The 15,337-nt window shown below is 43.8% G+C and overlaps 1 protein-coding gene across 15 annotated transcripts in view; it reads right to left on the minus strand.

The window, feature by feature from the left end:
* Positions 1–1,132: 1,132 nt before the first annotated feature.
* Positions 1,133–15,337, minus strand: part of CLIP1 (CAP-Gly domain containing linker protein 1) — a 105,287-nt gene continuing 91,082 nt past the window's right edge. For all 15 annotated transcript variants that reach the window (XM_081892885.1, XM_081892880.1, XM_081892875.1 and 12 more), the window contains 5 exons: positions 12,840–12,957; positions 11,257–11,407; positions 9,290–9,339; positions 4,166–4,290; positions 1,133–2,969 (listed from right to left, as the gene is read on the minus strand). In XM_081892885.1, coding sequence (XP_081749011.1) covers positions 2,747–2,969; positions 4,166–4,290; positions 9,290–9,339; positions 11,257–11,407; positions 12,840–12,957 — 667 coding nt within the window. In that variant the 3' untranslated portion in view covers positions 1,133–2,746. The remainder of the gene's footprint in view (positions 2,970–4,165; positions 4,291–9,289; positions 9,340–11,256; positions 11,408–12,839; positions 12,958–15,337) is intronic.

Below are 15,337 nucleotides of genomic sequence, written 5' to 3' on the forward strand. Positions count from 1 at the left end.
TCAGATATCTACGAGATCAAAAGTTCATCGAGGACCTCTTCTGAAGGCTGGCGGGGGGCAAAAGTCTTTGCTCCCCCCCGCCTGCCTTCAAAAGCCGTCCGGGGGCTTTTAAATCGCACCGGACAGTCCCGGGGCGATTTAAAAGCCCCCGGTTAGGCAGGCAGGTGGGACAAAGACTTTTGCCCCCCGCCCGCCTTCAGAAGAGGTCCTGGACCGCTTCTGAAGGCTGGCGGGGGGCAAAAGTCTTTGCTCCCCCCCCCCGGCCTGCCTTCAAAAGCCATCCGGGATAGCGGGAAGCGCTTCCCTGCTATCCCGGACCGCTTTTAAAATGCTGGCGGTGGGGAGCAAAGCCTTTCGCCCCCGCCGGCCTTCCTGGACCTCTTCTGAAGTCCGGAGGGGGGGAAAAGGCTTTGCTCCCCACCGCCAGCATTTAAAAGAGGTCCCCGGAGATTTCCCTATGGGCTTTCGTCTTGCGAAGCAAGCCCATAGGGAAAATCGTCTAGCGAAGCGTCGCAAAAACCGAAAAACCCTTTCGTCTTGCGGGTTTTTCGTCTTGCGAGGCATTCGTCTTGCGGGGCACCACTGTAACAACATAAGAAATATTGTAAAAAGGGAAAATAGAAATGGGGGTAGGCATAAAGGCAATAGTAAAATTTGGAAATGTGTAATTAAAGAAGTTATAATTTGGATGATTGGCAGAGAGGCTGAAGGAAGTAAAAAAATGGAAAAATTAATAGAAGTTGTATTGTGGTGTGATTGTATGTTTTTTGATGGAAAATTAATAAAATATAATTATAAAAAAAGAAGGCACCTGGCTACCCACATCTGCCTGAGACACAAGTAAGAACTCTTGCTTCTCACACCCAAATTTCCTCTTAGCAAACCTGATGAAAAACCATTGCACCCTAATAAGATGATAAAAAACTTGTTTAGCATTAAGTGATGACGACAAACAAAAAGAGCAGAACCTGTCACAGAGCCGACTTAACACTTTCTTGGGCCTGGTCCCAGTTCAACCTGCGCACTGCAGAATTTTTATTTGTTTACTTACCCACTTATATGCCTAAATGGCTTGTAAGCAGTTTGGCATTCTGGGTTTTGTAATCTCAAAGAAAAAGAAAAACAACACAGGTGACAAGAGAATAACCGTTTTATTAAAGCTACAGTACACTCCGTTTAGTTTAATACTGATTTCCCTGCTTTTTTCCCTAACCCTTTTATACATTCATTACTCCAAATTTCCAACAATTACATTAAATTGTACTCATATGCCAAATACTGTCTGTAATCTGGAGGAAAAATACATCAGAGGTGCGCATATATATATATATATATATATATATATATATACACACACACACACACACACACACACACACACACACAAAGTTATACAAGAGTTAAATTCCTCTAATGTACAGAGAGCAGGGAACATATAGCTTCTCTTTTTTACATTTGTTTTTGAGACATTCAAAAGAAGAGAGACCTAAACCAGCTTAAGTGGTGTCACCTTGACTTGGGTTCAGTGACCCACAGCATTAACTCCATCAGAAATTTTACATCCACTTCAATGCATGGCACGATTTCACCCATAACAGCACAAGCCTGTTGGTTTTACATTTTCTTCATTTCATATAGGGTTTTTTTTGCTTCTTAGAAAATCCATAATTCTTAAATATTGAATTTTCTGTTATACATTCATCTGGAACTAAATTCAGACCAAGGGGCAAATAAATAAATTATTTGTTCATTTAAAAAGTCTTGATTTGTGAATGGGCTTTAATAAAAACCTTTTACAGGATACAAATTTGCTGATTTTTTTTTCTTTTTTTTGCAAACACACACAAAATAAACTCAGTCAGAAAAAATCTCCCAAGATTGAGGCTATCTAAAGTTATTAAATCAAGTGACTGTGCTGTGCACAAAGGTCCTCTGAGGAGTTCAGATGAAAAGAAGCACTAAAGACAACAAGAATTTTTCAAAATATAAACCTTTTTCTTAAATATATTTATATATGTACTTATTATGTACAACTCTACAGAAGCTGAAAGAACGTGGAAAGGGAGGTCCGTCCATGTGCGCAGCTTAGAGGCTTTGTTATAAAAAGTTTCTGCACAGTAGCTTGTTGGCTTACCTGCTTCATGATATTTTTCTAAACAAAATTTCACACCATTAAGAAATCTTGCTGAATAAAGGCACTACTGATCTCTAGGTAGTGCACCAGAGCTCACGTATTCTTTGAACAAGAGATAACTGAGCAGTTGAAAATAATAAAGAAGAGCTCATCTCTTAACTCATTCCAGTGTTGAAAACTTTACAAAATCTAAAAACGTACAACTGCAGCTTTAAGAGCATAGTGCAAATATGAAAATTAACAGCATAATTTTAAGGTCTTTAAATAAGCTAAAACATAACTAGTGTTGCTGTTTCCCCCTTACAGCTAAACAACATGACATATGGGAAGTTCCTCTTTGAAGATAATGCAAACCCAGAAGTTGGAAAAGAAAATGGCAGCAATCTGCCTAGTAAATTATTTATTTCTATTTTCATTTAACTTAGGGCGGTATAAAGTTATTTTGCTATGGAAGACCAAAATATCTCTATGTCTGTTGGTTGTGAAGAGGTTGGTGAGGGCAAGGGTGGCTGTCCTTTTCTTTCCGGCGCCATCAGCCCCTCAATGGCTGGGGGTGGACATGGTCCGACTAATGCACAGAGCAAAGTTTCTTTTCCCTGGTCCTCTCCTGCATCAGAAGGTCTCGTCGTCATTGCAGTTTGTAGCCCAGTGCCCAAACACTTCGCAGATTTCGCAATAGGGGCGCTCTTCCTTTCGGCTGCCATGGTAAGTCGAATGTGGAGGTTCGTCTAACGCCTGTGCTTGAGTTGGACAATCTTCAGTGTCATGGAGATCAAAACAGTCACAAATGTCACAGAAAAGGCGAGGCTTCTTCTTGATTTGGTTTTCTTCCTCACTGCCAAGATCAAAATTTGCTAAGTAAGACTAGAATTTCATTATGTTTTTACGGAGAACAGTGATTCTAAAGAGACAGGAAATCTATAGGAAATAATAAAATAACAACAACAACAATAATTTATTTATACCCCGCCCATCTGGCTGAGCTTCCCCAGCCACTCTGGGCGGCTCCCAATTGAGTGTTAAAAACCATACCGCATTAAATATTAAAAACTTCCTTCAGCAGGGCTGCCTTCAGATCAAAACACTTCCTGTTTTTGTACTGATTTGGGAGGGTTTGGGCCAGCAGGCAAGATCATCTGCCTTTTGCAGAAGCTTTCCACACTTTACCTTGGAAACCTACACAGAAATACATTACTGCTTGTTGTGAACTGCAGAGATTTCTCGTATCTCAACGTATTTGCGGGGGGGGGGGGGAATAGGGATACAAACAGTCTGAAATTCACACCAAGGTTTTAGAGTAATTAAAAAGAGGATTGTCCCGTGTCCTTGACTAGTCTGGGAGTCATGCACTAAAGAGAAACAGGGTTAAAATCTTAACTTGTCTATATCCTTGACAATTGTGGGTCAAAGTTTCAGCGAGTCTCAGATGGGGTAGCTGTTAACTCACTTCCTGCCATCTGTATGTGGGAATCAAATTCACTGGGGTGGAGGAAGTCAAAGCTCTATCCACACTGGCACCATGAAAACAGTGGCTTAATCATGACACTCAGCTTAGTAAAGATGAACAGTAAATAAAGGTGCATGATGTGAATTAGTAGTGACATAGCCATAGCATTTTAAAATCCTTTCTGGGCACTCAGAGGTTCCTCAGAAGCTTACCAAGTGTTTGTCAATTAGAAGGTCAATACTGGTGAAATAACTCCCCAAAGATAGCCTGTCCACCATAACTGTGTGATGCACAGTTGCAGGAAGTCCCTGGGGGTGTCTGAGGTCATCTCTCAATTGACCTAGTGGCCATGGGGAGGTCTAAAATGCTCACTCTGTGAGCCCCATGAACGGAGTGTGCACTCTGCAGATGGCCCAGGATCCTCTGCAGTGCCGAGGTTCTTCAATAGGGTTACTTGCAAGTATACAGTTTGAAAACCACAGTAATACTTCAGGAATTTCTGGCTGGCATTTGATGAGGCCAGTTCAACAGCCTCAATTCTAAAATGCTACCAAGATTTCCAGCTGATATTGTAAGTAACCAACCTGTCATAATTAATAGCTTCTTCCTCATTGCCGTTGAGTGCTGCCTCAGACATCATTTCCACTTTCAATTTCAGTTCTTCATTTTTCCTTTGAAGATCCACGATCACTGAATTTAGAAAGTCAATCTGAAGGGTACATGGTGGAAGAAAGAAGAGACAGGATTATAAACTCAGAATATTTAAGCTGAAGGTTTTAAAAAATACAGCATGTGATGTAAGCAATGAATAGGGCAGAAATTGGGCACAGAAAGAAATTGTGCTGACTTAATTTATTCATAAATAGAATGCTTGTAACTTTTATTTTTAAACATAGAACATTTTTAAGCATTAAACAAATATTAATAAACCTCATGGTATGTAGAGGAGTGAATTGTCAGAGCTGGAAAACCGTAATGCACAGGATAGCAATTCTCTTAGATAAACATGTTTTGCTCTGATGACCTGTTTCTAGTATCATGACAGATTCTGTTTCCATTTTCTCAACACTACGCATAATTTTATACTCCCCTATTATGCTCCCTCCCTTGTTTCTAAACCAAACGAAAAACCTTTCATAAAGGGGGATTTTTCCAGCCCCCTGGAACATTTTGGTTGTCTGCTTCTGGGTCTTTTCTAAGGAGACCTGTCAACTTATCCTGTGATAGCTAAGCTCACTTGGGAGTCTTTGGAGAGGGACTTGATCAAACCTTCCAGTACACACTCCATATGCTTAGAGAACCAGATGCCTCTGAGCAGCACATCAGCAGGGATGAAGGCATCAGCCGGGGACACAGAGGCTCCATGGAGCCACCATGACAAGGAGCTGCTCCTGCTCTTCACAAATCTCTCTAGTCACCCAAGTCACTGACAACCACTGTGTCTTGATTTAGTGACTTCCATAAATTCTGCAGTGTGTGATGTAATTTCTTTTGTCTGTTCCAAATCTACTGCCAATTCATTTTATTGGGTTACCCCATATTCAAATCTTATGGACCATGGAGGATCCCTTTCCCCACACACTATTTATTCACTCTTTCCACAACATACATAAACTTACAGACCTCTGTCACATCTTCTGTTAGTCACCTTGTCTTTAAACCAGGGGGAGCTAAACTTTTTTGGGCCATAAGCAGCATTGACCAACAATCCTGAGAGCTGAAGTGTAAAAGTGGATGTGGCCAATTTTTATTTTTGTATGACTGGCGAGCCACAAAAAAAACTTTTGGCATCAAAGAAACTATGGGAGCACTCAGCAAAATAGAAAAGAAAAATGTAAATGATTTTTCTTTTTTTAATTACTGGGATGCTTTGGGGGCAAAAAGAAAAGTGTTTCGCATCAGAGGACCTGTGGGAGCACCCAGAAAAAAACAGAAAAGTGCCTGTGTGTGTGTGTGTACCTGGAGTCTTTGTGGGGCAGAACAAGGCTTTTGGCATCACAGCAGGGGAGCACTAAAAGCTGTCAAAACTTGGCTTTAAGAAGGTAATTTATATTTTTTTTAAAAAATGACTAATTTTTGTTTTGGGGCCAAAAAATCTATTTGCTTAAATTAAAAGCCCCCAAAGCTGCAACCTTTTTGTGTCGGAGAATTCCCAATTTTTTAAAAAAACTGCCCCTTGTTTATTCCGATGGGTCTTCCCCCCCCCCCATGATATCTCTTTGAATATATGACACCCCCAAGTACTGTCCTCTGGCAGATTTCCTTAATAGTTAACCCTGGTGGTTCAGTATCCAAAAGGCTGGCTCATAACACCCAGGGCATCCTTCTAGGACAGGTGTCAATTTATTCATGTAAAAGTTCCTAGAATAGTGCAGGTTTCCTCCTTTACTTGGGTACAATCAAGGGGGTGGTCCAGGAGAACAAAACCCTAGATCTTCTGCATGGGTCCTGTCTCTCTGGGCTGTTTTGTATACAGTTTACGCTGCTCTGCAGGACCACTGGGTGCACCTGCACTGGGTCTAGAAAATCCTGTGGGCACCCCATAGCTCAGGGTAAGCTCTGGAAGCCAGAGCTGGGGTTTACCCCCCACCCTGAAAGTGGCCCTAAATATGCATCTATCCATATCAATTAGCATATGCCATTTTTCTGCAACCTTGTGCCATGGGCCTGTGCCCCTAAGCTTGAATAGCTAGCACCCCCCTGTCTCTTTGCACTAAAGAGAGGACTATTCCTCTTACAGAAGGCAAAGCAGAGGAGAACTATGGGGCAGCCGCACAAGGGATAAGACAGTGAGAAGTGCCCACAGCAAAAAGCTTGAAACTGACAAAGCTATTTAAAAAAGGAGAGAAAGTGGAAACAAACCATATGCTGATTGGAGAAAAACGTTCCCAGAGGCAGATGAAAGCAAGGGAAGGTGGGGGGGGGGGAGAAAAAGCAAGCAAGCATTAGTATGTTAATTATACTATAGTTATAATTAAGCCTATGTGAAGTGTATTACACTGAAGAAGTCCTGGCAGATACAATATCTAAGCTTGCCCTTCCAGCCTTTTACCCCACTTTGGGTGATGAAGCTGCAGCCTGGAAAAGGGGCTTTCCAGGGGTTTCAGGAGGGCCAGTGCAGGAGCCTCTCTTCCCAGCACAGTTGCTCTCTCTCTGCTCTGCAGAGGCGGGCTTCTCTAAAGGTTCAATTAACTTTCCACACCGAAGGGGACGAGTGTGCTCTTTGTCCCTGAGTCAGCAGGAGATCATTGTGTATCGGTTTATTTGTGTGTGTTTTCATTCTTCTTGCGTGGTGTGTCAGACCCTCAAAGTGTTCCTATTTTCCAGGGATGTCCCTGACTTAGAGAAGCTGCTCCGGTTTCTGATTTGATCCCGGAATGTCCCACTTTTCCTTGGGATGGCCCTATTTTCAATGGAGAAATGTTGGAGGGCAGGGAGATATGTGACCCCCCAAGCTGAAAGCAATTCTGTATAAGGGAGGTTTTTTTTAATGTTTGATGTTTTATTATGTTTTTTTATATATGGGAAGCTGCCCAGAGCGGCTGGGGCAACCCAGTAAGATGCATGGGGTATAAATAGTAAGATTATATGGAATGGGATGTCCGTATTTTCATCAGAGAAATGTTGGAGGGTGTGTGTGAGTCCTGAGTCTGTGTGTGCATGTCGGCCTTTGTGGGGGGGTGTGTGTGTGAGAGAGACAGTGGGATACAGTCACTCTTGCTGTACCCAAAAAAAGGAGCCTGTAAAATCTGCTGAGCTGGTAGCTATCAGTTCCTAATGAAACTCATCACTAGGCTGGGTGATATTAGGTTTTTAACGTTGCGGTGCATCACCAGTCAAACATTGTGGTTTGGCGATATACCGCAATGCTGAAAAAAAGCTGCATTGGCCCCATCCCTTGAGGTGCTGGGTAAACTGCCACAGCTCTCATCACAGCAGCTGAGGCTCTTTCACCCCAGAGCCTTGCAGGTCAGGGCCAATGCAGCTGGCCTAAGTCCACTGCTCAGCTTGTGGGGAGGCTCCCGCCTGACAGCCGAGTGAGCCAGACCACGCCCCAAGATGGAGGGAGCCCAGACAGGCTCCGCCAGCAGGGCTCCTTTGCCTTTGCTGGCAATGGGAAGGGGACAGGCAAGCAACCTCCTTCTCCTTGGAGAAAGAGGCCGCTTGCTTGCCCCCCACCAGCTGAGGGAGCCCCAGTCCTTCTCCCACTTGCGCACTAGCAGCTGGGGAGTGGGAGCAGTTAAGGAGCGCCCCTACCCCACCAATGTATCGTGCGAGCTGGTGGCGGGTCGAGGGCTCCATAAAACATCTTGGCTGAGGAGAGCCAGTGAGGAGAGGACAGCTGGCTCTCCTCAGCCAAGCAGTTTAATGACGCATAGGGAGGAACAAGCTGTATTGGAGCCTCACCGATGCAGCTTGATTCTCCCTCTGCGCTGGTATGAGGGACCAACCATGATGTCGGTTTCACTCAGTGGTATATGGCTGGTGAAACCGCCGTGGCTCCTGAGTCCCACTGCCTCCAGCACCCGGTTACAGCTTGTCTCTCCTTTGCTGTGCTGGGTGCTGGAGGGGCTCAGGAGTAGTGGCAGTTTCACCAGCCATATACCACTGAGTGAAGTCACCATCGCAGTCTGGCCCTCATACTGGTCCTGGGCAATACGTCAATATATTACCCAGGCTTACTCACTGCCTTTTACCCAAGACAGATGCTTGGTAGTCAGTCTGCTCTGATTTGAGGCAGCTCTCCAGAGCCTAAGCCAATGATGGGTGCAGGGACCTGGACCCAGGACCTTCTCCATGCCACAAAAGTGGTCTGTTGCTGAGCTGCAGCCCCTCCCCATTCCAGTATGGGTGGAAAGGATCCATCATAAAAGGAATCAGGGTGCAGTGATTTTGCATATTATGGGGCAGGATTAGAAACTGATATGGATATGTTCTACCCAGACACTGAGGTCCAGCACTGAGGGCCTTCTGGTGGTTCCCTCACTGCGAGAAGCCAAGTTACAGGGAACCAGGCAGAGGGCCCTCTCGGAAGTGGCACCCGCCCTGTGGAACGCCCTCCCATCAGGTGTCAAAAAGAACAACTACAAGACTTTTAGAAGACATCTGAAGGCAGCCGTGTTCAGGGAAGCTTTTAATGTTTGATGCATTACTGTATTTTAACATTTTGTTGGAAGCCGCCCAGCCAGATGGGCGGGGTATAAAAAAATAAATATTATTATTATTATTATTTGGTTTTGGAGGCAATTTCTAATGTCTGATAATGCAATAATTCTACTCAAATATTTTCTGATCTGAGAAATGACAAATCTCACTGCTGATGTTAGGCCCAGCTCTTAATCCTGAGAGACAGATTAAGTCACTGGGCCCAGAGAAGGGTCGGAAGGGAAGAGACGTGGTTCCACTACCAGAAATTAAGTACGCCTGAGCAGCTCCTATATCCAGTCATACCTTATTCACCCCCCACCAGTGGCTCATCCTTCACTCAGCCAGTCAGGCACCACCATCTCTGGGATGCTGCCCTACCAATCACTCTTTCACAGGTTGCTTTTCTTTACGCAAATTAAGACATCATTTTTTCCCCCTCCCCATCAGAAACAAATGAGGTAGGAGTCATCCCATGTTAATCGTACGCGTAACCAACCCGTGAAATGCTGCTTTGCAGCCAACAGTCTATTTCTGCATGGGGCCAAGGGTATAAGAAATACCTGGCTTTCTTGGTTATTTTCATCCTGGAGGGCATCACTGGCTGTGTCATCTTAGAAAAGAAGAAGAAAAAAACACATATGAAAATATTTCCAGCAAATAATCATTACTTATGTGCTGATACAACTGGAATTTAGGAGAGAACCAGGGGGGCTGGGAGAGAAATGGAGAGATATGAGAGAGGGAGAGAAAGAAAAGGAAATCTGGCCTCATATCTATACTCTGATTAAAACTTCCAGATTGGAGTAATGTAGTGAGCTGTACCTAAGACTGCCCCTGGAAAATCTTCATGCCTGCTTTGAAACTGTAGTGTGGGTTACTGGTCTGGTTCTGAGCACATTTCAAGCTCCTCATTCTTACCTTTAAAGCTCAAAATGGCATGAAGGGACTAGGATACTTGGTTCTGCAAGAACCTGCCCATATATTAGGACAATGTTTGAAAACCCTGCTCCAAATCTCTTACCTTCGGAAGTGATGTCTGGGGTGACCAGGGAATACTCTGCCATCTTTATTGAACCATGTAAAGACTTTACAAGGTTTTATTTTAGATCTTTTTTAAACCTGGTGCTCCATATGTTTTTATTTGATTCCTCAGCTATAAAATGCTGCATTCTGCGACTTATTTTTCAAAGTATTTTGAAATCATAATCAGATCTCAAAGTGATTAGCTTACTAGAGTGAGTTAACAATAAATAAAATACATTTTTTGTTATAAGTGAACTTGATTGTTCAAGGAAAAGTAAAAGCAGCAATTTAAACCACACACAAATCCCATATTCCTTTTAACAAAGGAGCAAATGCAGCAAAGTTGGAGTGATTTTGCAAAAGGAACATGGTTGAACCAGAAAACAGTTCCGGCTGCAAGTGATACTCTTGATGCAAACCCAAGTTGGTCTACAAGTTAGTACTGCAGAGCATATTACATGGTGGGTGGTGTGGTGGTGAAAGGTCTTAAACACAGACATGCAACAGGAGTGACGCATTGGATGGCAATATGAGGAAAAAACACTCCTCCCCAATCATCTGAAACCATATTATCCCATCTCTCTGTTAAATGAATTTACTAGGTGCATGGAGTCTCATGCTACTTAACAGTATGGTAATATCAGCATTAAACTGATAATCAAAGTCTCTGACTATTGAAATGCCTTGCTTATTTCTGAGGGTGCTTTGATAAATGAATATGGGGACCATTATTTCAGGTTCCAGAGTTTCAAAGCCTGCAAGTTATAAATCTGAAACCAAATGCCTGCAAACCTATTGTTTGAAAATCCATGCATGAACAACTGAAGTAGCCCCACTTTTCTAAGGCAGGGAACTGACCAGCAGTATCCTTATGCCAATGTACAGAGTAAGATGATTGTCACCACATGTGACAACCACACATTCTGAGCAGTTTATTCCGTGATTACATGCTCACTGTGGCAACCCTTGGGAGAATGGTAATCTGTGTTTGCTCTCCAGTTAGAACAGGAGATGGTCATGGTTGCAGAGTGGACATCTGGGAGGGAAGGGAATTCAGGTCTATAAATTACACATCCACTCAAGCTGTTAAACTACTACCATGTGGTAACATTCTCACTGTTGAGTGCAATATTAGGTTCAAAGGGCCCCTGAAAAGTTACAACCCCAAAGGGCTTCTCCTACTTTGTTTCCAAAGATACAGAAACATATTTGAGTACTACAGAATATAAGACAGTTACTTAGGATTCTGTTGCTGCTGGAATCCAGTGATGGCCCTTTCACATCCCAAAGGTTATCAAGCGGTAACACCAACCCCCTACGTAATGTGGCATCTCACCCCTAACTGAACTAACAAGTCACTTAAGTGATGCAGGTTTTTACCACCACATGAAGGGACTTAACTCTGTCATCCGATGGGATCCGAGATGCAATATACCCTGCAGCCAACTCACTTTCAGTGAGCTGCACAGCGAAGATACAGCCAGCAGACCAGAGCTGGTTTTACCTGAGGAGCCACGTGGCTGTTTCTGGCTCTCTCTGAGCTTCTGCTCCAGGTTCTTTACTTTTAGTTCAAGTTTCAACTTATCAGACTCCAGAGACTGAACTACGGAATGCAAATTCCTCGCAGTGGCATTCTCTCCACGGAGCACGGTCACCTGCAAAAGTTAAACAAAGAGAGGATGCGGCGGCTCAGGGGAGGGAATCCTTTTCAGCCCGAGGGCCACATTCCTTGGTGGGGAACCTTTCAGGAGCCATAAGCACTTTCTGCTACTTCCCTTTCCATGCCCACAAATTCCTCTGCGCTCCTTTTTTTTTCTGGCTGTGCGCATAAATATTTACGGAATGCACCTGAACTGAGGAATATATACATACTTCTGATCCCTCAGATTTGAGCAAAATTTGAACACTGCACAAGGAAACTACGTAAAAAAAAATATACACCAGAAGTATTGAAAAGTGTGTGCTGAGAATTTACAATCGCTTTCATTTCTTTTTCAGCATTTTAGTAAGGGTGTTGTTGTTTTTATTATTAATAATAATTTATTATTTATACCCCGCCCATCTGGCTGAGTTTCCCCAGCCACTCTGGGCGGCTCCCAATCGAGTGTTAAAAACAATACAGCATTAAATTTTTAAAACTTCCCTAAACAGGGCTGCCTCCAGATGTCTTTTAAAAATAGGATAGCTGCTTATTTCCTTGACATCTGGTGGGAGGGCGTTCTACAGGGCAGGCGTCCTACCGAGAAGGCCCTCTGCCTGGTTCCCTCTAACCTCATTCTTGCAATGAGGGAACTGCCAGAAGGCCCTCGGCGCTGGATCTCAGTGTCCGGGCTGAACGATGGGGGTGGAGACCATCTTTCAGGTATAACGCTCCTTCAGGTGTTTCAGGAGCTTAGACTTTTATGAATATTCTTCTCTTCTGATCCCTCAGATTTGTACAAGAAAATTTAGAATTGCCTGACTGGGTGTTTCTGCACACATCTTGGGTAGGGCAACTCCCTGCCCTCCAGCTGCTGTGGGAGACGCACGCTCTAGGGAGCATTTCCCACAGCAGCGTGGGGGGTGGGTGGGAACTGTGTGGAACCCAGTTCAGCAACTGATTGATTGATTGATTGATTGACTGCGGAAATGGATAAAAGCCCTCCAACCAAACAATGACTCTCATCAGTGCAGGTAAGATTTTTTTTTTTAATTTTCATTTTTATCATCTACAATATTGTTTTATGTATGTTATAGTACAGTACATTGATTATTGTTTTCATTTTATGGATAAATGGTCTCGTTAGATAGTAAAATTAATGTTAAATTGCTGATTTAGGGGTTGTTTTTAAAAGCCTAGAATGGATTAATCCATTTTGCATTAATTTCTATGGGAAAGCATGCCTTGGTTTAAGAACACTTTGGTTTAAGAACAGACTTCCGGAATGGATTAAGTTCGTAAACCAAGGTACCACTGTATTTGAAAGGTTTTTTTATATTGTATTTTTATATGTCTTATCCCATACCAGCCCACCTCATCACCCGAACTGAAGGGTATATTTTGCAAACCAGCTAAAAGTCAGCAGACGGTGTTTCTAAAAATAGTACCTCATTTCTGAGCTTTTCCAGTTCTTCATCTTTCTCTGTGATCAAGGCACTAGTAATACTGATGGATTTCTGCAAGGATGTTCTCTCTTCATCAATTTCTTTTTTTAAGTCAGATTCTCTAAAAGAGAGAGTCAAACGGTTTCATGAGTTAGGTGAAGACTTGCTCCATTAGTATTGCTTAAAAGGCCAAGTTGGGCGGGGGGGGGGAAGGTTGATTTTTTAAAAACTATTATAGAAGTAGAAAAGGTTCTTATCAGAAGTTTTAGTTCTAGCTTTGCTTATTGAGATTTAATACTTGGCAAAATTATTTGGGATTTTACAGCAGTAGAAATAAAGTGAAAAGTTTTACCTATGTAGATTCATGCCAGAATCTGCATATCATTGCATCCATTTGAATTTAAAGAAAAATGTTAATAGGATTGGGAGATAGAAAACTGAAAAGGAGGGGGAAGGTTGCATAGAGTGAGCCTAATTTCAGACTTTTGTTACTTCTTGGAACCATTATTAACAAGCAACGAAAAGTGCATGCAAAGCTCAGGTACACAGCTGTCATGCAAAGCAGGGGTGAAGCTGGACTTATCAGCTGGTCCTCACTAATTTCTGTTAACATCCAAATTTCCAGAGAATGAACTTTTTGACCCAGAGTAACTGGGAGCGCATTAACAGAGGGTTGGTTGGTCTGTAACAAACTAAAACACAAATGTACAGTTCAAAGGGTTGTAAACTATTATTATTCAGCATGTAAAAACACTAAACACCTCTATTTTTTGCTTGCATCGCAACAAGTGTCTTCCTAAGCAAACAGCATGATAGATGGCTATGGAAAAACCCACCAAGGAGTTGGCTGAGGGGCCTTCAGAACACACTTGCCCAGCTGTGTGGCTGGAAGCTATTTACATTTGCCTGCATCTTAAAATTGGTTTTGTAGCATTTGGATGGTGGTGGTGGTAATGTATACCTGAATGAGGCATTCAGGAAAGGCTTGGCAGCTGAGGCTTTTAAGACTTTATTCTTAAACATTTGACAACCACTAGTTTTGATAAGAAACTTTTAAAGATGAAGAAGGCAGTCTGAAAATCCAGGCACAAGCACTTGACGTAGCCTAAGTTTACTAAGGGAGCTGCCACTAAACAGGGAACTGGTGGAGAAAACAAAGTTGCCTTCAGATTTGTTAAGTCACTTGAAGCACAAGAATTTAAATGCCTTGGCCTTCCAACATTTCTGCATCACTGACTCCACGCGTGAATCACAGGGGGCCCTGCCCTTCGTAGCAGTTCTGACAGCCCCAGAAGGCCACAGGCATAGGCGCCGACTCCATGGGGCCCGAGGGGGCCCGAGCCCCCTAAAAATTCCTTTGGGGGGGGTCCGCCCCCCCAATAATTTAAGAAAATTATTAGTTATATTATGCTTTGTAAAATCACAAAATTATGTTGGTATTTTTTATTTTCCTTGTTTGACGATAGTTACCTTTTAAAATACATTCAGTAATGAGTTAAAACAAAGCCACTCCCGATCTAGAGAGGGGGTGGGGTTGCGGGCTCTCGACCCATCAACAAACGCGCGGGGGGGCTGGCGAGAAGCGGGGATTCCCCCTAGCTCATTAATATTCACCGCCCACTGAATATTAAGGTTCACTTAAGGTTGGGGCAGCCCGGGGCTCGCCCCTTTCGTTCCCCCAGCAGCAGCGGTTTGGAGGCCCCCCCCCAATATTTTTTATAAGTCGGCGCCCCTGGCCACAGGCCAGGACCATGACTTGGCGAAGAAGAGAGGAAGAGTCACTTTCTGCAGTTCATTAAGGGCCTCTTCTCTCTTTCCCCCGACAATTCAAGCTGACTCCGCAGGGCTCCTTCACTGACCTTCTCACCACCACAGCGAGCAGCTGCTGCTGCCAGGACTGGCCCTTCCAGGAGGCAGAGTGAGGCATTTGCTGGGGGGGGGGTGGCTTTAAATGTGTGCCCTGTGGTCTGCCCAGCGGCCCCTAAGCTAGCTTGCTGCTCTGCGGTTCCACCATGAATGCTGAAGTAAGAGCCAACTACCAGTCTAGTCAGGTTTTGTGCACAGAATGGGGAATGCACCCCCTTGCCCTTTGCCTCAGGCAGCAAAATGGCTTGGGCTGCTCCTGGCTGCTGCTTTCTGCCACCTGCTTGCCTGCCCGGAAGAGGCCTAATCGGCTGACAGGCTCCTTCCGCCTCTCATCCCCACGGCTGAGGGGGCCAGAGGAAGAGGCAGGTGAACTGCCAAGAAGGCTGCAATGGTGAAGAGCCAAGGGGGCTCGTGTTAATGGGTTCATACTGGGCCCTCAGCAGATGACCAACAATATCAACCCTTGAGGCAGGGCCCGGTTACTTTTCTGAACGCAGTCACAGAAAACAAGGCCTCTAAAAGGCGCACTGACAATAACGGGATGCTACTGTGCATTTCCTACTTATTTAAATAGGGCCTGAATGGGAGACACTACAAATTGGTTCAATCCCTTTACTTGGAGAGTAGGCCTGTTT

The sequence above is a fragment of the Podarcis melisellensis genome (assembly GCF_964234715.1).
Source record: "Podarcis melisellensis genome assembly, chromosome: 16".
Taxonomy (NCBI): domain Eukaryota; kingdom Metazoa; phylum Chordata; class Lepidosauria; order Squamata; family Lacertidae; genus Podarcis; species Podarcis melisellensis.